Source organism: Mus caroli, unplaced genomic scaffold (genome assembly GCF_978045245.1).
Source record: "Mus caroli unplaced genomic scaffold, Mus_caroli_1 scaffold_8, whole genome shotgun sequence".
NCBI classification, from domain to species: domain Eukaryota; kingdom Metazoa; phylum Chordata; class Mammalia; order Rodentia; family Muridae; genus Mus; species Mus caroli.
Window position 1 is genome coordinate 53,840,758 of NW_028227263.1, and position 19,381 is coordinate 53,860,138.

The 19,381-nt window shown below is 39.9% G+C and overlaps 1 protein-coding gene across 3 annotated transcripts in view; it reads left to right on the plus strand.

The window, feature by feature from the left end:
• Positions 1-6,144: 6,144 nt before the first annotated feature.
• Positions 6,145-19,381, plus strand: part of Ankrd42 (ankyrin repeat domain 42) — a 51,730-nt gene continuing 38,493 nt past the window's right edge. For 2 of the 3 annotated variants that reach the window (XR_015047850.1, XM_085841520.1), the window contains exons 1-4: positions 6,145-7,134; positions 11,086-11,249; positions 15,339-15,446; positions 17,142-17,261. Coding sequence is in view for 1 of the 3 variants with exons in the window: in XM_085841520.1 (XP_085697646.1) it covers positions 7,077-7,134; positions 11,086-11,249; positions 15,339-15,446; positions 17,142-17,261 (450 nt within the window). In the remaining 2 variants the exon portion in view is untranslated. Of the gene's footprint in view, positions 7,135-11,085; positions 11,250-15,338; positions 15,447-17,141; positions 17,262-19,381 lie in introns of those variants that run through there. The other variant, XR_015047851.1, reaches the window with a different exon arrangement.

Sequence of the window (19,381 nt, forward strand, 5' to 3'; positions counted from 1 at the left end):
ATTGAGCAACTCCAAAAGTACAGTGTGAAACCTGGTTTTGTCTTTAACTAAGATAAATGTTAACACTGAAACAAGCATATCAAAAAGTATTGGAGAATTTTAAAGGAATAATTTATAGAAGTGGTATTACAGTATAACTAGGAATGGAATGAACATTGTTAGGCTTATCACTGGAGAGTTAGGGTTGAAACAGTTTAAAAGTGTTTTTTTTTTTTGTTTGTTTGTTTGTTTTCAATGTGTCTGTGCATCACCGGTGTACCTGGTACTCAAGGATGCTAGAAAAAGGCATTCGGTCCAGTGGAACTGGAGTTGCAGCCAGTAGTGAGTTGTGTGTGGGCACTGAGACCCAGACTTTGTTTTTTTTTTTTTTTTCTGCAAGAGCAGCCTGTGTTCTTTAACTGTTGAGCTCTTTCCAGCATTATTTCAAAAATTTACATATGGTTAAACCCTAGTGATTTTTAAGAGACTAAATCAGTTTCTTGTTCACACTAAGGAGTCTGTATTAAAATGATTCTGAGGCAATACTAGACATTTTAAATGAAAGCAATGTCCTGTATCAAGGTTTTCCCCAACAACAAATGACTACAATTTTAAAGAGTTTACTAAATGTTAATCTGAAAGGGTTGGAGAGATGGCTCAACAGTTAAAGAGTACAGGCTGTTCTTCCACAGGATCCCAGTTTGATTCACAACATATACACACCTCAATTTCTATTTACAGTTCCAGGGAATCTTTGTCTCCAAGGGTATCAGGCACACACACAGTAAATTTTCGTAAGAAAACCAAACTCCCATATACATTAAAAACCAAAACCTTAACATTAATTCTCCATTCAGCACCAAATTATAAATGCATCACAGGACAGTACAACTGATGGTATACATTAACACTGCCATGGAAGAATTGTACCGTCCAATGTCGTAGACCACATTCCCTGCTGCACACCCTTTATCTTGAGAAACCACTGAGAGCTACTACCAAGTACTTAGACGGGGATGAAGAGTCCCGAGATAAGAAAATACAGGGGATAGGAAGAAAGAGAATTACCAATAGAAGAAAGTGTTGGTAGGTTAAGTCATAAAATATGGTAAGATTTAAGACATTACATGTGCCAGACATCATGCATTAATCTCAGTACTTGGGAGGCAGAGCCTGCATGATATCTTATGACTTCAAGGCCAGTAAAGGCCAGTGGAATCCTGTCTCAAAATACAAAACTGTACGCGGATATAATATGGGTACCTAGGCTAGGTACAACTGATTGGGTTGACAGGAAGTAGGAAGACACATAAGAGCTACTACTGAAATTAAGCTTAGTTGACATGGGTTTAAGTCAAAGATGGGAAGGATATTAGAGGCTTTACTGCTGAAATCTACAGAGGATAGTATTGTTTCTAGGATGACTAATGCTATTCATGTTTCAAATTGACAAGTTTCTAATTCTCATTTTCTCCTTGTAAGAGGCCAAATGTGAGATTGTAGCCCAGATCTCCAAATTTAGCTTAGCCTTAGAATCACTGTACATAGTAGGTTTTGTACAAAGTCAACTAGTAAAAACCTTCAAGTTCTTTTTACATACTGCTAACTATCCTAGAAATTACCAGAATTATACTTCAGCTCCCAAAGATGGAAAAGTTTTAGAACTATACTGCAAAGTACCACGATCAAAACTAAAGTCTTACAAGATAGAACATATTCTGAACCAAAAGCTAAATTTTGAGAGCTAAAGAAATGGTTAGCAGTTAAGAGCGCTTGATGTTCTTGCAAAGAACCTGGTTTCATAGCCCAGCACCCTCAATGTGTGGATCACAAGTTCTTTTGGCCTCTGCAGCTACCAGGCAGACATGTGGTGTATATATACTCACACACAAAACCTATTTTAAAAAAGTTGAAAAATTTGAGGCCACATGAAAATACTTCTAAAAGTGGATGGTAGGTTGATTCTATAATGTAATTTTTTTAATGTAAAGCTTCTGAACTTAGCTGTTCTGGAAAACACTAAACTACACTAAATTCTGTTGGGAAGGAACATGTATTATGTGAATGCCTTAAAGAGAATTATATTCTACTTAATTTTTCACTGGGTGGCTGGCATACTACGTCAAAGTACATTAAAAGGTTAATAAAACTTGAGGCATTTACCTATGCCTTCAAAAAGGAGATAAACTGACCAGGTGTGGTGTAATCCCAGTCCTTCTAAGACAAAGGCAGGGAAGTTCACAACTTAAAGGCTGGCCTAGGCTACGGAGACCTGATCTCAGTGTCTTGAGACTGTACAGTGGTAGAACACTTCCTGTGTATAGGCCCTGGGTTTGAGCTACAAACTGAGAAAATGGGCAGGCAGAGGGCCAATCTCTCTTGTGGGCAAGAGAGATCCAGCAGGTAAAGCTACTGACTGCCGAAGTCTTTATGAGCTGGGTTTAATATCAAAGAACCACGTGGTGTAACAACTTCCCTAAGTCATTTTCTGACTTTGACATGAGCACTACATGTATGATTCTCTCTTCCATTCACAGTGTAAATTTCTTGAGGTAATATGTTCTTTAGCAAAGGAGAAAACCAAGAAGCAAAAATTACCCATGTCAAGGCAAAGGACATCTTAATAAATGGCATAATAGGAAGAGGCATTGTCTTTGAGGAGTGCATGCGCAGAAAAGGGTGTAAAGGCATGGTCCTAGCTATTGAGATAGGAAATCACTTGAGCCCAGTAGTTGGGCAAAATAGTGAGCCTCTTATTTTGAAAGTAAACAAGTTTATGAAGCACATGAGGATAGAGGAATAGAAATGGGTGTCAAAACTTAATTTGCCCTGAGCTGGCCCTTCTCCCTCTAGAATCATGCCTAGAGCTGACTTGTGGGAGATTAGCTTATCTTCTCTCACTTTGGAAAAACAGGTGGGAGTTAGAGATGGCTCAGCAGTGGTTCTTGGGAACTCTGGTTTGAATCCCAGCACCAGAATGGCAGCTCACAACTGTAGTCTAGACCCTAGAGTTTCAACTGTTTCCTCTAGCCTCTTGAGGGCACCAGGTACAAATGCATAGACCAAAGAATTCCATATTAAAAAAAAAAAAAATTTAAAGACCAATTAAAAATAAAACAAACCAGGTGTGGACAACTCACCATTCCTAATTAGTTACAGTTTCCTATCTGAAAACAATTCCTATTCTCTGGAATGTTGATATGAGCACTCCAGTAGGAACTCTCCATTCTTCAATTGAGAATCTGCTTTTACTGTCAACTTACCTTGAAATCCTATGCGATCCATTTTTTTTTTTTTATCTTGGTTTACTAGAATTGCTGTATCAGTCACATTGCCAAAACCACTGTGCTTTTCCTTAGCTTCTTAATCACGGACCATTACTTTCAAAACTATCTTCTGTTTTACATGATAGCTCATGTTTTTATTTGCTTCTATAATCTTTATACTAAAAAACTTTAATTATAAATCTCCTTCTATGTCTCTTTTTGTGCTCTACAATATAATCAACTAATTTGGTATAGGTTATTTCCAAACTTGAAATTCTCTTGAGCAATTTTTAAAAATGAGTACATGCATTTTCTCTGGTTTCTTCAATTGCCTATGCATTATAACCACATGAATGCCTGTAGACTGCATATCTATCACAATTTTTTATATTTTTCACCTTTTAGTGTGTATAGCTCATTTGAGAATGGGTGCATATGTGGCACATGTGTGCAAGGGTCAGTGGACAACTTGCAGTAGTCAGCTTGCTCCCACCATTATGTGGGTTTTCAGGCATTCAATTCAGGTCTTCAATCACTTTTTACAGGCTGAGCCATCTTGTCTCTGTGCACCATCGTATAAATGTAGTAAAACCTAGCGATTTTTTTTATGGATGCATTTACTCTAACTGTAAAGTATTACAATGGCTGTAGTATCTGAGCAAGGTATTTAGAAGACTTTATAGTTATTGGTTCATAGGTAATAAATTTTAAATTCATTACAATTTTGAATTATGGTTATGTTAGCTTAATATTTGGCAAGTATTCTGTTCTGCTTTTTCTCTGGTAGTATTTGTCAAGGATAGATTTCTTTGGGATATTCTTTTATAATTTTATATTTCTTGAGCCAGTTTTTGGGTATCTGTATTTTCCTACATTATTCAAGTCAAATTCCCAAGTTAGTGTAGGCTATGTAAAAGAATTAATTTTTGATGTTTTTAAAGACCTGTATAGAACATGTTCCCCTTCTGTCTAATACTGCTTTCCTTCCTTAGGTTTGAGGTGTCCATTGTGTAGGCTTATCTATTTGATACAGCATAACCCAGAAGTAGAGCCTTTACTATTTGAAGTAGCTATAAGCACTGTGTTAATCTGGAGTTAGACATAAGTAGGTTCCAGATCCCAAACTCCTACTAATGTCATCCTGATCAAATGTGAACCGCTCTTCATCTGAAAGAAATAAACATAATATAGATTAGCTTTGAAATTACTTGCAAATCAGTTATGATAGGCACTGGTTCACATATGTCATTTAGTAAATACCCGTCCCACAAAAGGTCTCAGTTGCCCCAATTCGGGGAAAAAAAGAAAATTCAGACTGAAATGACTAATCCAATATCTCATAACTCCTTCAACCAGTAACCCCTCCCCCCCAAAAAACCCCCAAAACAAAAATAACCCGTTGTCTTCAGTGTGTCAGTTCACTAATCTAATGATCAGATCAATCTACGAACTCCACAACAAATTAGCTACTGAGCAGCCCTTCCTGAGAAGTAAATACTCTAGAGTTTGGGAACCAATGCCGAAGACAGAATGCTTACTGTCCAGAAGTTTCACTTCCTTATGAGAGGGTGAGAACCAAGATGACTATAATGTGTGATGTGATCCAGTAAAAGCTGTGGGAAATCAGGTTTTGAGAGGAATGTGCAAAAAAAAAAAAACCCAAAAAACAAAAAAACAAAAACCAAAAAAATAAAAAACCATGTAGTAGGAATTGTCATGGAAGCACTTCCTACTTACTGTATTTCCCCAAACAATCAACTTCCATGTTTTTCAAAATACACAGAATGAAAACATACTGTCAACAAAGTTTTAGTGATAAGAAAACGCATACAAAGCACTGAATGCAAGCGTCAGTTGCTACTTAAAAGGCTATGTTCAAAAAAGATCAATTTACCTCGAGAGAAGGTATATTGTTAGGGATTTTCCAAATTTGTTCAGAGAACATAAATGAAGACAGAGTAGTTTCTTGAGGGCAAACTACATATTTAAAGGCATAGAAATGAAAAAGATTGCTTTCCCCCAACTCAATTACTCCTGGCCGGAGAAAGTGTGGTGGCAAATGCAAGCATGCAAAACAACCAAAAAAAACAAAAAAAAAAAAAAACAAAAAAAAACCCCACCTGAGAAGTACAAGCAATAAGGACGATGCTTACCAGTTCTTGTATGCTCAGCGGGCAGCACAAAACTCGATGCTTATATTCGCAAAAATAAAGTGGAAGAATACATTTTGAGCAATGTTGGAGAGAAAGGTTTAGTTCAGTTAGTAATAATGTTACAGAGAAAGAAATGTTGCATTTAAAATAGGAGCACTGGAGTGTCTCTTGGCTAACAACTGCTGCCTCTAGAACTTACCCGCTGTTTTGTCTTAGCAAACTAGTGTTATTTTGAGTGTCAATCTGTAAGGTGAGGATGCTCCCTATCAAGCGAACATCCAAGAGCCCGACATTAAGCACACTCAACAACGACGACAGGGACTGCACCTGCTACCGCCCCCTATAGGGATTGTTCTCCGTTTGCGAAGCCATGGGATCAAAACGGATTTTCTTTCAAACCAGCATTGAAATAGTAGACCAGGCTTGCCAAGGACGAAAAGGCCCCTTGAGGGCAGGCACACAGGTCAGCTCCGCGAACCGCAGTCCTGGGACCTCCATTTGGGGGCGATACCCACGACAGGGGGTTCCAGAAACAAGCCTCGGCAGGCTCCTGTGAGACTGAGCAAACAAAACAAAACAAAATAAAAATTAAAAACCCACCGAAAACCACTCGGTACCAGAGCAGCGCGGCTTCCCACAGGCTAAGCCCCGAAAAAGGTGAAAGGAAGGAAGCGGGAAGTGACGCGTGCATAAAGGATACGGAAGTGACCGCACGCCGGAAGTGTACTCGTTTCCAAGGTGACAGCCACGCTGCCACGCCCTCCAGGCTGCGGGAACTGAGACGCTGGAAAACCACTCGGAGGAGAGCGTTCCCGCCGACGGCGGTTGCCGTCACAACCACCCGCGGGCCCAGGAAACCGGAGACTGTGGCCTCCGCGCCAGCCGCCGCGCATGTGCTATCCGCGGCCCGCACGGCTACCTCGGCTCCGGGTCTAGGGGGAAGGTCGTGGAAGAGCAGGCATCTTGTTGCCACAATCCTAGAGAAAGAAACCTAGAAGGAGGGGACCGCCTCATCAGGATCTCTTTGGCAGGAGTTGGTGAGGACGGCGTCTTTTCCCAAAGGGACTCGAGAAGACCCAGTGAAGACCTAGGGCAGCACCGCTGCGTCTCTCAGGAGAGAATTAGGGAACAGGATGGCCACCAGCAGAGCAGTCCACGGGTGGCTGTGAGGGGCGACAGCGGCCAATGCAAGAGCGACGCGAGCCTTGGTGAAGTCTCTGGCTCGCATTCCTGCGACTCGAGGGCCGCTGTCAGCGAAGACGCCTGGGTGGACGTCCCTGAAACCCGAGGGCCCCGAACCAGTGATTCCGGGGCCCAAGGTAGCGACGACCGCAGCGGTTCTTGGGAAGGAGCAAGTGTGGATGAAAGCCGCTGCCTCAGTAGTTTTTGGGAAGGAGTAAGTGATGACAGGGCCTACGAGGCCAGAGACTCCTCTAGGGTGAGCATCAGCGAAGACTCCAGCCGCCTCTTCCATAGCTGCTGGGAGAGAGAAAGCGAAGAACATTCCCACTTTAGGGGATCTTGGGAGAGAAGGGAGGTTTGTGGTCCCCGCATCAGCGACGAAGAGTCCAGTTCTTGCAGCAGTGGTCCATGCGTGGGATCAAGTGAAGACCTCAGTAGCAGGGACCTGGGCTCCACTCCTCCCCAGAGTCCAAGTCCGAGGTCGAAGGACAACACCATGCCTGGTGTGGCTAATCCAGGCCCCTCCAAGTCTCGTAGGGAGACTGCAGACTCAAGTGAGTCACAGTCTTTTGCTGTCATCCCTTGTTTAGCCCACAACACCTTTCCTACTTAAAGGGCATCCGCTGGAGGCCCTGCTGGCCTTTTCGTTTTATTGTCTTGCCTCTTTCTCCTTTATTCCCACTCATTCCAAAAGCTCATCTGTGCCATGTTCCTTTATTTGAGCTTTCTGTCTTACACATCATTTGTCTGTCAGACATTTTACTCAGATCAGACATCATTTGTTAACTATTATGGACCTTTGTAAATTCTTTTCTTCAGCATTTCACACTGTGGAGAGGACAAAGTAGAGCCATTTAAAGTTTTGGTTTTCATTCTTGCAGAACTCCCTTTACTGGCTCACTCTGTTTCTTCATCTTTCTCTTTCTTTTTCCTCCTTTTTCTGAGGCTGTTGTGTGACAAAACTTTTCCTGAGGAGACCCATCTAGAGATCCCACTCACCTCAGATAAGCATCCCAACAGACCTAAGTACTGGGTAACACCAGTCCAACTTCATAAACCAATGAGTTGTATTGGGAATACTTGGTGGGATATGGGTGAAACTTACAGGAGCACAAATGAGTCAAAGACAGCTGCATCACCAAAACTCCCCCCCCCCCCCCAGCATGGGTGACAGCTCAGAAAAGCCGGGAAACCTGGAGCCAGCTGGTTGGAAACTGTCTTGTCTTTTTCTTTTTTGTTTTTTGTTTTTTGAGACAGGATTTCTCTGTATAGCCCTGGCTGTCCTGGAACTCATTTTGTAGACCAGGCTGGCCTCGAACTCAGAAATCTGCCTGCCTCTGCCTCCCAAGTGCTGGGATTAAAGGCGTACACCACCAACGCCCGGCGGAAACTCTTTTCTAGGTGACTCAGTTGGTTTAGGCTGCTTCCATGCAACTGGTCTCAGAGACCTTTTTTTTTTGGCTCAGCATTGGAAAAGAGAAAAAGGAAAGAATGTAAGAGCTGAAGAAAGGGCAAAGTGTTGTGAAACAGTTCTGTCCCAGATTAAAGGAGTCTATCTTGCAGGAAACTCGGTAAGCAGGGAGGTAAACCACTTAAAATAGCTTTAAGAAGTCCTTGAAACTGATCAGATTCGCTAGGCCCCTCCTCACCAGAGTAAACAGTAGAAGTTGAGAGTCAGTCACAGATAAAAGGAAGCTGAGCTGTAAAGAATATTAAGTCATGCTGAGCTGCTGACCTATGGGTATCTTCTATTGCTTTTACCATCTTTTCCTCACTCTTTGAATCTTCCCATCATTCCAAGTTCATGAATCCCAAGAAGGGCTTTTGAGTGTGGATCCAACTTGTACTCTTTCCTTCTTTTTCTGTAAGATTTTTTTGTTTGTTTGTTTTTGTTTGTTTGTTTGTTTTTTGTTTTTTTGTTTTTTATGCAGGGTATCTCTGTGTAGCCCTGGCTGTCCTGGAACTCACTCTGTAGACCAGGCTGGCCTCGAACTCAGAAATCTGCCTGCCTCTGCCTCCCAAGTGCTGGGATTAAAGGCATGTGCCACCACGCCCGGCTATCTGTAAGATTTTGATTCCCTAAATCTTAAGAAGCATCAAGCCAACACTTCCACTTCATTCTCTTGTTTATTTATTTTACTTGCAAATCAGAGACTAACATGGAGGATGCTAGCCACATATTCCTTTCTTGTTATATTGCTCCTTTACAGATACAAGTTCCTACTTGCTGACACCCAAGATGCATCCATCTATCTTTCTCTCTCTTTCTTTCTTTCTTTCTTTCTTTCTTTCTTTCTTTCTTTCTTTCTTTCTTTCTTTCTTTCTTTCTTTCTTTCTTCCTTCCTTCCTTCCTTCCTTCCTTCCTTCCTTCCTTCCTTCCTTCCTTTCTTTCTTTCTTTCTTTCTTTCTTTCTTTCTTTCTTCTTTCTTTTCCTTCCTTCCTTCCTTCCTTCCTTCCTTTTTTCTCTCTTTTCTTTCTTCCTTTTTCAAAGATTTATTTGTTTTTTATTGATATAAGTATACTGCAGCTGTCTTCAGACACACACTAGAAGAGTGCATCGGATCCCGTTACAGATGGTTGTGAGCCACCATGTGGTTGCTGGGAATTGAACTCAGGATCGTTAGCAGAATCTAGTCAGTGCTTTTAACTGCTGAGCCATCTCTCCAGCCCTCAAGATGCATTTCTAACTACACGCAACAGAGCCCAGGCAACCTCTGCTGTGCTTCCTGACAATCTTGACCCTTGTGTTTTAAATTCAAGGACTTGCAAATTTTCCTGTAAACTTTTAACTGTTTTTAGAGCATTTCTATGTTCCTCATCAAGCAGGCTTGGCAACCCATACTGTGTAGACAAAGGCCAAAGTCCTGAGATTCCTCCCACAGACACTGCTAATCCTGATGGTTCAGCCTTAGTTGCATGTCTCAGTACCATAGCAAGAACCATGTAACTGCTGTGGTAGCACAAAGGCATACTAACATACACCATACAGGAAAGGATAACTCTATTGAAATTCCCTCTCCAAAAGCTTTAGACTTTTTAGCTTTACCCTTTAGACTTTTTAACCTTAGTTGCATGCCATAGTACCCATAGGCAGGACAATGTACTTGCTCTTCCCTAACTCATCCTTGGTTCTGTTGTGTACCTGTTTGGATACCAATTCTTTGTATCTTGGCTTCCTTTTTGTCTAAGAGGGACTCTCTCTTCATGTTGGATTGTGATTGGGACAGGTAAGCAGAAATAAACCTCCAAGCTTCTTGCAGCTTCCACGTTTCTTCTCCAAGCTGCTTTTGCTTATGGTGTTTCATCACAGTAATAGGGACCCTAACTATGACACAGCCTGGGCAAGTCATTCAAACTATCACTTCTAGTAGTTTCTGACTTTCAGCAGTATTTGTAAACTGAACTCAACTGTATTTCTCTGTATATGCTTGTCTCTCTAGATTTAGGATGTCAGTTTGACCTGAGACTTTAGTTGTCTGGTAGAACCAAGAAAATTTAATGTATTTCTTTCTTTTCTTCCTCTTCTCCCTCATTTTCTCCCTCTCCCTCTCTTCCTCCTCCTCCTTCTACTTTATTTCATTTTATATGTATGAGTGTTTGCCTCACATGTGTGTAAATGAACCACATGCACACCTGGTGCCCATGAAAGCCAGAGGATCCCATGGAACTGGAATTACTGATGGCTGTGAGCCACCATGTGGGTGCTGGGAATTGAACCTTTGCTCTCTACAAGAGCAGCCAGTGCTCTTAACCACTGAGCCATCTCTCCAGCCCCCCTTTCCTTTTCTTTTTCCTTTTCTCTTCTTCTTCTTTCTTTCCTCTCTTTCCTTCTTTTCCTTCCTTCCTTCCTTCCTTCCTTCCTTCCTTCCTTCCTTCCTTCCTTCCTTCCTTCCTTCCTTCCTTCCTTTTTTGAGACAGGGTCTTACTATGTAGCCTTGGCTGGTTTAGAACTATATAGTATAGAACTCAGTATATAGACCAAAGAGGCCTCAAGCTTATAGTCATCTGCCTGTCTCTGTCTTCCAAGTATTGGGATTAAAGGCATATATCACCATGGCTGGTGAGTGTTAATATTTGATATATTCAGATCTCTTGTAGTAGGAATAGTGGAACAATGTTCATCCTGTGCATCTCAGAACTAGAACTTAAAGTATGATTAAGATATACTTAGTTGGTTTCAGTAGTTTATATGAACAGTATTTAGTGAATATTTTATACAAATTTTATTCTTGGGAATATATACCAGGCAGCTGGAATTTCTCATGTTTTAATGTTGTATGCTTATATTAGTTACTGTCTTTTCCTAATCACAAAACTGTCTATCTTCAGCATATATACACATAAACTTTTCTGTTATTTGTGTGATTTGTTCTTTGTCTTAAACTACTCTAAATTTTGCAGTCAATTATTCAGAAAACTAAAGTGATTTGCTTTCTCTGGTTCCCTGCTGTAGTCCATTTTTTACAGTTCTGTAATATAGTTGAAGAAATTTGACTTTTCAATAGGTTCCAGGAAGAAGGTACATTTCAGTAGCATACATGACGCAGTACGGGCTGGAGATGTCAAGCAGCTTTCAGACATAGTGGAGCGTGGCGCCAACCTTAATGAAGTGGATGCTCTCCATCAGTTTACTCCTTTACACTGGGCAGCACATTCTGGAAGTTTAGAGGTAAAAATCCATAACTACTATTAAACTAAGTTGTTGATTATACTTTTATAAATTTAATGTACAGGGATAAGACTTCACGCTTGGCACTCAAAATAATCTTTTCTGTTTTAATCTGTTATGTGAGTGCTCTTTAGTAGGGCTGTCTAGCAAATTATCCCAAAGCTTAGTGTTGTAAAGTGACTGACTGCTTTCAGTGCTTATGAGTGAGCTAAGAAACTGAACTGCAGGGACAGCTTGCCTTTGCTCCTTAGTGTCTGAGGTTCTGGTCAGAAGATTCAAAGGCGACAGCTGGAGATATAGCTCAGTGGTAGCGCACCTACCTGGTGTACTATGAGAACCCAAATTCACTCTCCAGTACTGGACAAAAATAGTGTGGCAAGGCCAGGCTTTCCTGAAGCCTCGTTTACTCAGATATCTGGTGGTTGATGCTGGATATAGACGGAGTTCTTTATTTCCACATAGATGTTTTGGTAAGTTCTCTCTGCTGTGGGTTAGTTTGTGCTTCTTTACAATATGGTGACTAGGTTCTAAAGACAAGCAAAGAAGCTAATATTAATTAGACTCACTTATGTTTTAAGCAGTTATTGCACATTGTTACATAATTCTTTTGACTGATATTGCACAGATAGCACATTCTATGTGTAACATCTCCATGTTTCATTTGTTCAACAATATGCTTTTGAGTTTAAGTCATGTGGTTTTATATATGTACTTTAGTCCATTGTTTCAGGCTTATTCTTAGTTTATTCTTAGAATAATAGAACTTACTCATTTTTCCATACTACTTGGTTGGTTCCGATTTTTAGTTTACACAAACAGTGCTTAGTGAATGTGCTATACAGGTCTTATTTGGGGGGAAGAAGGGTGCTGGAATTTCGTATGTTTAAAGTTGTATGCTTACATTAGCTGTTATCTTTCATTTGCCTATAGATTATAGTGGGTTTAGTCACAAGACTGTCTTCTCTATTCCTAACAAATATACACATACTTTTGACTGTGAACATGACTGGACGATTTGTTCTTTATTTTTGTCTACTCTGCTTCATGCAAGCAGATCTGGATCAGATAATCTCCCTGTGCCAATGTGGGCCTCAGTTGAAGTGGCCAGGAATTTTGACTTTGATGTGTCAGTGGATCCATCTTGTGACGGAGAAATATATCTTGTTGTGCTCTGTGAGCGTGTAACTGTAGGTGGGTGGTGGTCTCTGTTTCCTTCTGTATCAAAAATCTGCATTCTGGCAGATTTCTCATGCTTTGTGTTTGAGTTGTCACTAGGTCATCAACAGTAGAATTTTATCTCTCTTTTTTCCTTTATTCCTTCTTTCCTCCTTCTACTTTCTGGCTGATTTTAGGAAGAAGCAACAAAACAAAACAAAAACAATGAAACAAACAACAAAAATGCATCCCCCCCAAATCTGACTCTATTCTGCCATATTCAAACAAGATACCTTGCAGATTTATTCTCTTTCCTGGTACCCATTCAGCGTCATTGGTTACCTTCAGTTAATCTTTAAAGTTTTAAAAAAATTATTTTATTTATTTACATTTTAGACAGGGTCTCACTGTATAGCCCTGGCTTTTCTGGAACTCCCTTTGTAGATCAAGAAGGTGTCAAATCCTCTGGGACTGGAGTTATAGACAGTTGTAAGCGATCATGTGGGTACTGGGGAATCTAACACCAGATCCCCAGAGCAGCCAATGCCCTTACCTGCTGAGACATTATTTATTGATTGATTGATTGAATGATTTTTTTTTAACAAAGGCAAATATGATTTAATGGAGAGCAAATAACACTTTTATTAGTTGTCCCAGTTGGACATTCATGTGAAATGAGTGTCAATCTCAACCCATACCAGGTTCCACATAAAATTTATCCAAAATATATCATAACTATATTTAAAACTTGTAAGACTTATATTAGAAACAGGATAAGCCGGGCAGTGGTGGCGCACGCCTTTAACCCCAGCACTTGGGAGGCAGAGGCAGGTGGATTTCTGAGTTCGAGGCCAGCCTGGTCTACAGAGTGAGTTCCAGGACAGCCAGAGCTACACAGAGAAACCCTGTCTTGAAAAAACAAAACAAAACAACCCCCCCCCAAAAAAAAACCCAGGATAAGATCTTTGTAAATCATATACTTGACTGAAAATCACAACCAATTTAAATAAGGAACACTTAAAACTGAACAGTAAAAAAAAAAAAATGCACACATGGGCAAATGTCAGTGTTTTCTCAGAATGTGTTGATTGATGGCAATTGAGTCTTGTGAGTTCAACATCATTAGCTACTAGAGAAATGCAAATTAAGATTACACCGAGAAACTACATATGCGGAAGAATAGTCCAAACAAGAATAAAACAGTTCCTAACATGGCAGTACCATGGCCAAGAATGTAGAGACTCATGCATTGCTGGTAAAAGGTAAAATAAAATAGATACTCTAGCAGACATTTGAGTACTTTGTTATAATGTAAACCAGACATTAGTTCTATGTAATAGCAGCTTTGTTACATACTTATTCAAAAGAAAGGCTAAAGCAGCACATGGGTGTTTATTATGGCTTTAATCTCCCTGAGCTAAACAAGTCTAACACATAGTAGTGTCTCTAGAAATGTTTATTGAATAAATGAATGACTTGTGATAGTGAGGGAGGTAGAGCTCTTTAAAAAAAGAAATGGGACCAGTAAGAGGGCTCAGCAGGTAAAGGTGCCTGTTGCCAAATCTGACGATTTGAGTTCAGTCCCTGGAACCTACATAATGGAAAGAAATGGCTAGCTATCATAATTTGTCCTTTTACTTCCATGTGATGTGTGTGAACTGTGAAGACAAAATAATGAATATATACAATAAAAAGACTTATAAAAAAAAAGAGAGTAGTGTCTACAGCATCCATGCTTACTTAAACATTTAAAACATAAGAAAAAAATGTTTGTTGGTCATTAATTTTGGTGGCAGACAAGTGATGCCTAAAGGTAAGCCTTTAAACAAATTATAGGTTGTGATGTGAAACTGAGTCAAAGATAGTCAGTTCTTTTAAAAAGAAAGATGCTTCTTAGAGGTAGAACCTGCAAAGTTCAGCACTGAACTATAGTAACACCTTCTGCAGCACAGACCTCCAGGTGCGGCATTACCGTGAGGTTTGGGTTGGTTTAAATGCTTATGTTTTATTCATTGGCTGTTTCTTCTTTTTAAAAAGCTCTGTTATATACATTTTAAAGATACCATCTCAGTAACAGCATATGCTTTGATACAGATGTTTCTGGATTCATTTGAAGATTTGTAGTAGAAGTTTGGCATTTAAGTAGTAGCTATGCATTCCCAGCTACTCAAGAAGGACGAGGCAGGGAATTATTTCAATCCATGATTCAAGGCCATCTGGGACAGCATTGCAAGACTGAAACTCTAAAAAAAGAAAAAAAAGAAAAGAAAATGATTTGTTATATTTTTAATTGGGTTTGTTACTGTGTGTGTGTGTGTGTGTGTGTGTGTGTGTGTGTGTATGTATGTGTCCATGTGTGTGTGCCTGTGCATGCAGGTTGTGACCCAGGCCAGAGAGGGTGTTGGATTCCCCTGGAGCTAGAGTTAGAGGTGGTTGAGAGCTACTTGACCTTGGTGCTGGGAACTGGACTGCTGTCTCCAGGAGGAGCAGCAAGTACTCTTAACTGCTGAGCTTCCTTTCTAGCGCTTAAAGAGAAGACTAAAACCAGGTAATAGGAATTGTGAGCTGGCAGCTCTTGAGGGAACTTGGCTTACAGATTGGTTCTGTTTGGCATGAACACTATTAGCTAAGTGGTATATTTATTGGACTAGCATTTATTTCACTCATAGCAAGGGATGCCAGTAATTTAGTATCAAGTGTACCTGGCAGACAAGGAATGTGGCTTCCAGTTTGCTATCGTTCTCATTATTTTTTCTTACTTACCCAACAGTGAAGCCAAATGTTGCTTGCTATGCCACTGTGTTTGTGCCCTTGATTTTCTCCCACTGGGCTTACAGTGGTCTGTTGTTTCTCATGCCACAGTGGAAATCTCATAACAGGCTAAATCTAAAAGCTATAAAAATACTAAAAGCATCTGGTTTATTATTCTTTTAGTGCCTTCACTGGCTACTCTGGAGTGGTGCTGATGCCACACAGACAACTACAAGGGGATGGACAGCAGCTCACATAGCTGCAATCCGGGGTCAGGATGCCTGCTTACAGGTAAGGATTTCGGTGCCTGTTCAGTTACTTCACCATACCTCTGTTGGGATATTGCCATTATTCTATGTCATCCAACTCTTGATCCATTTCTATGCTGTAAAGAAGGATTGACAGATAGCAGCTATCCACATAAATGATGTGGATAATTAATCACTGAAGTAATTGGGTTGTTTTGAGTGACGTCATAGTCATGTCTGGATAATCTTCTTTGTAGTTTGTTACTGTGGTGCAAATGTTTGTGTTGTGCAATGTAAGTGTTCACATCTTAGCTCTCAAGGTGATGAGCATTAACTCGAGAAGGTAGGCAATGAGCACAAAGAGAAAATACAGTAGTGACTGTAGGGGGAACTGAATCAAGTGAAGCCGCTCCGATACGCATTGCCATTGTCCTGTTGCCATCGTTCTCCCCAAATAAGCATTAGCTCACGTCACTCCCAGCGCCTTGATTTTCATTTTCTGCTCCACAGTCATATCTTCCCTCTTAGAATTCTTTTATTGCTTATTTTGGTACTGTGCTATGTGCTTGCTTTTTATCAATGTCTTGTTGATCTATCCCTACAAATGCCCTGATTCCCTAGGTTGGTAACATGATGATGGTGGTTGTTATTATTCTCATTTTTCATTAGTTATTATTACCACCTTATGACGCTTAAGACACAGTAAGTACTCAGTATATTATTTATGACTGTTATTGGCTGGTTAGATCAAACACAGTCATGGAGATTATTTTTTTAAAAACCCTTGGTGTAGGAGTAATCCTTTGCTAAGGTACTGGTTAATAAAGGCTAGTTAAAAAAGGAAATTCTGAGTGAGGAAAAAGAACTGACTAGGAAGGAGCCGGGGAAGCTGCACGGTACAGCGCAGGGCTAGCATGGAAAGGTTCTTGTTCCCATCCTTGATACCAAATGAAAAAAAAATCCCTAAAAGATCATTTGTTAAAATAGATTTTAATTTTTAGAGCTGTTGTAGGTTCAGCAAAACTGGGCAGAAGATACATAGATTTGAATTGCCAGATTAATTTTCCAGCCAGTGAATCTCTGGAGGGGGCTGCACATTCACCTGACATCAGAGTTCACCCTGGGGTTCACTCTTGGTATTGTATGTACTGTGCATTTGAACAAATTAAAATGATACCATGCTTGGCTTATTTATTTTAGTGATGATCTCTTGCTGTATAGCCCAGGCTGGGCTTGAACTTGTGATCCTCCTGCTTTAGGATTCAAAGTTCTGGGATTATAGGCACCAATATACCTAATGATCACTAATTTCTTTCAGTGCTCACTATTTTATTGTCTGAATGTTTGTTATCATTACCTACTTATGCTCTGTTTGTTTCCAATCCTGACAAATGGATAAAGCTGATAAATAGTCATCTTATATTCTCATTGAACATGGTTTCAATTTTATTAGGTATTTTCCTAAATACTAAGAAGTGTATGGTTGCTGGATTATGGTAATACATCCTATAGTTTATGACCTGTATGGAAATTGGCTTAGTTACTCATTTGGATGAAAACATCTTAGACCATTGACTTGGAACTCAGCTAGCCAATTAAGGTCCCACAGGCAGTGTTATAGAAGACTTGAAAATTCTTTATAGAAATTACCTAAGGAATATATCATATTTTGCCTGTGTCTACATTCATAGTTTACCATCTATATTCATACACACTTTTTCCATTTCTCTGTTTCTAGGCTCTTATAATCAATGGAGCCAACCTAGCAACTCAAGATGATCGTGGATGCACCCCACTACACCTTGCTGCCACTCACGGACACTCTTTTTCTTTACAAATAATGCTGCGAAGTGGAGTGGTGAGGGCCCCCTCTTAATTAGTCGTAATGTGTGATCATGCCGATGGACTGGCCTTTGGTACTTTGCTTATCTCTTCCGACCTTCAGAGTCCTTCCTGTGACTTTGGGGAAGTCATTTTTCCCTATGACTTTCCCACCTTTAAACATGGATGCAGCAATGGAGAAAAATCTCCCCTTGCTTCTCCCCACAATGACAGAAAATAATAATTTCAGAGGTTCTGTGTTTGGCTTCATGAAGATTAATAAATTTAAAAATAAGCAAACATTAAAATAAACAAGTTAAATTCTGGAGTTATAAATAGCTTCCTAAACTGGTGTCTGAAATAAAGTTTTTTAAAGCATCCTGCAGACACTCACAAATTCATAAAGACATAATTACCTGGTGAATATTTGTTTAAAAGCTTTAGAGTCTTCCCAGTTATGCTCTGATGTTGCTGATGCCAGCCCGTGAAGTAGTTTTTAATAGCTGAGTAGTATTTGACTGTGTAAATATACCACATTTTCTTTATCCATTCTTCCATTGAGGGACATCTGGGTTGTTTCCAGCTTCTGGAATCTATGAACACAGTGGAGCATGTGTCCGTGTTATATGTTGGAGCATCTTTTGGGTATAAGCCCAGTAGTGGTATTGCTGAATCTTCAGGTAGAACTATTTCCAATTTTCTGAGGAACCACCAGAAATATTTCCAAAGTGGTTGTACCAGCTTGCAATCCCACCAGCAATGTAGGAGTGTTCCTCTTTGTCCACATCCTTGCCAGCATCTGAGTTTTTGATCTTAGCAACTCTGATTGGTGTAAGGTGGAATCTTAGGGTTGTTTTGATTTGCGTTTCCCTGATGACTAAGGATGAACATTTCTTTAGGTGCTTGTCATCCATTTGAGATTCTTCAGTTGAGAATTCTTTGTTTAGCTCCATACCCCATTTTAAAATTGGGTTATTTGGTTTTCTGGAGTATTCCTGAGTTCTTTGTATATTTTGGATATTAGCCCTCTATCGGATGTAGGGTTGGGAAAGATCTTTTCCCAATCTGTTGGTTGCTGTTTTGTCCTATTGACAGTGTCCTTTGCCTTACAGAAGCTTTTCAGTTTTATGAGGTCTGAATGGTCAATTGTTGATCTTAGAGTCTGAGCCATTGGTGTTCTGTTCAGGACGTTTTCCCCCGTGCCAATGTGTACAAGGCTCTTTCCCACTTTCTCTTCTATTAGATACAGTGTATGTGGTTTTATGTGGAGGTCCTTGATCTACTTAGACTTGATCTTTGTACAAGGAGATAAAAATGGATCAATTCACATTCTTCTACATGCAGCTCTCTAGTTAGACCAACACCATTTGTTGAAAATACTATCTTTTTTCCACTGTATGGTTTTGGCTTTGTCAAAGATCAAGTGACCATAGGTGTGTGGGTTCATTTCTGGGTCTTCAATTCTATTCCATTGATCTACCTGTCTGTTGCTGTACCAGTAACATGCAGTTGTTGTTGTTGTTGTTTTTTTTTAAATCACAATTGCTCTGCAGTACAGCTTGAGGTCAGGCATGGTGATTCCCCCAGAAGTTCTTTTATTGTTGAAACATTGTTTTTGCCCTCCTGGGTTTTTTGTTATTCCAGATGATGTTGAGAATTGCTCTGTTTATCTCTATGAAGAATTGAGTTGGAATTTTGAAGGGGTGCATTGAATCTGTAGATTGCTTTCGGTAGGATAGCCATTTTTACTATATTAATCCTGCCAATGCATGAGCACGGGAGATCTTTGCATCTTCTGAGATCTTCTTTGATTTCTTTCTTTATAGACTTGAAGTTCTTGTCATACATATCTTTCACTTGCTTGGTTAGAGTCACACCAAGATAGTTTATATTATTTGTAACTATTGTGAAGGATTTTGTTTCCCTAATTTCTTTCTCAGCCCATTTATCCTTTCAGCAGAGGAAGGCTACATTTTTTTTTTAGTTAATATACTATTTTATCATCTTCAAATAGTGATATCCTCACTTCTTCCTTTCCAATTTGTATCCCTTTGATCTTCTTTTGTTGTCTAATAGCTCTGGCTAGAACTTCTAGTACTATATTGAATAAATAGAATGTGGGCAGCCTTGTCTAGTCCCTGATTTTTGTGGGATTGA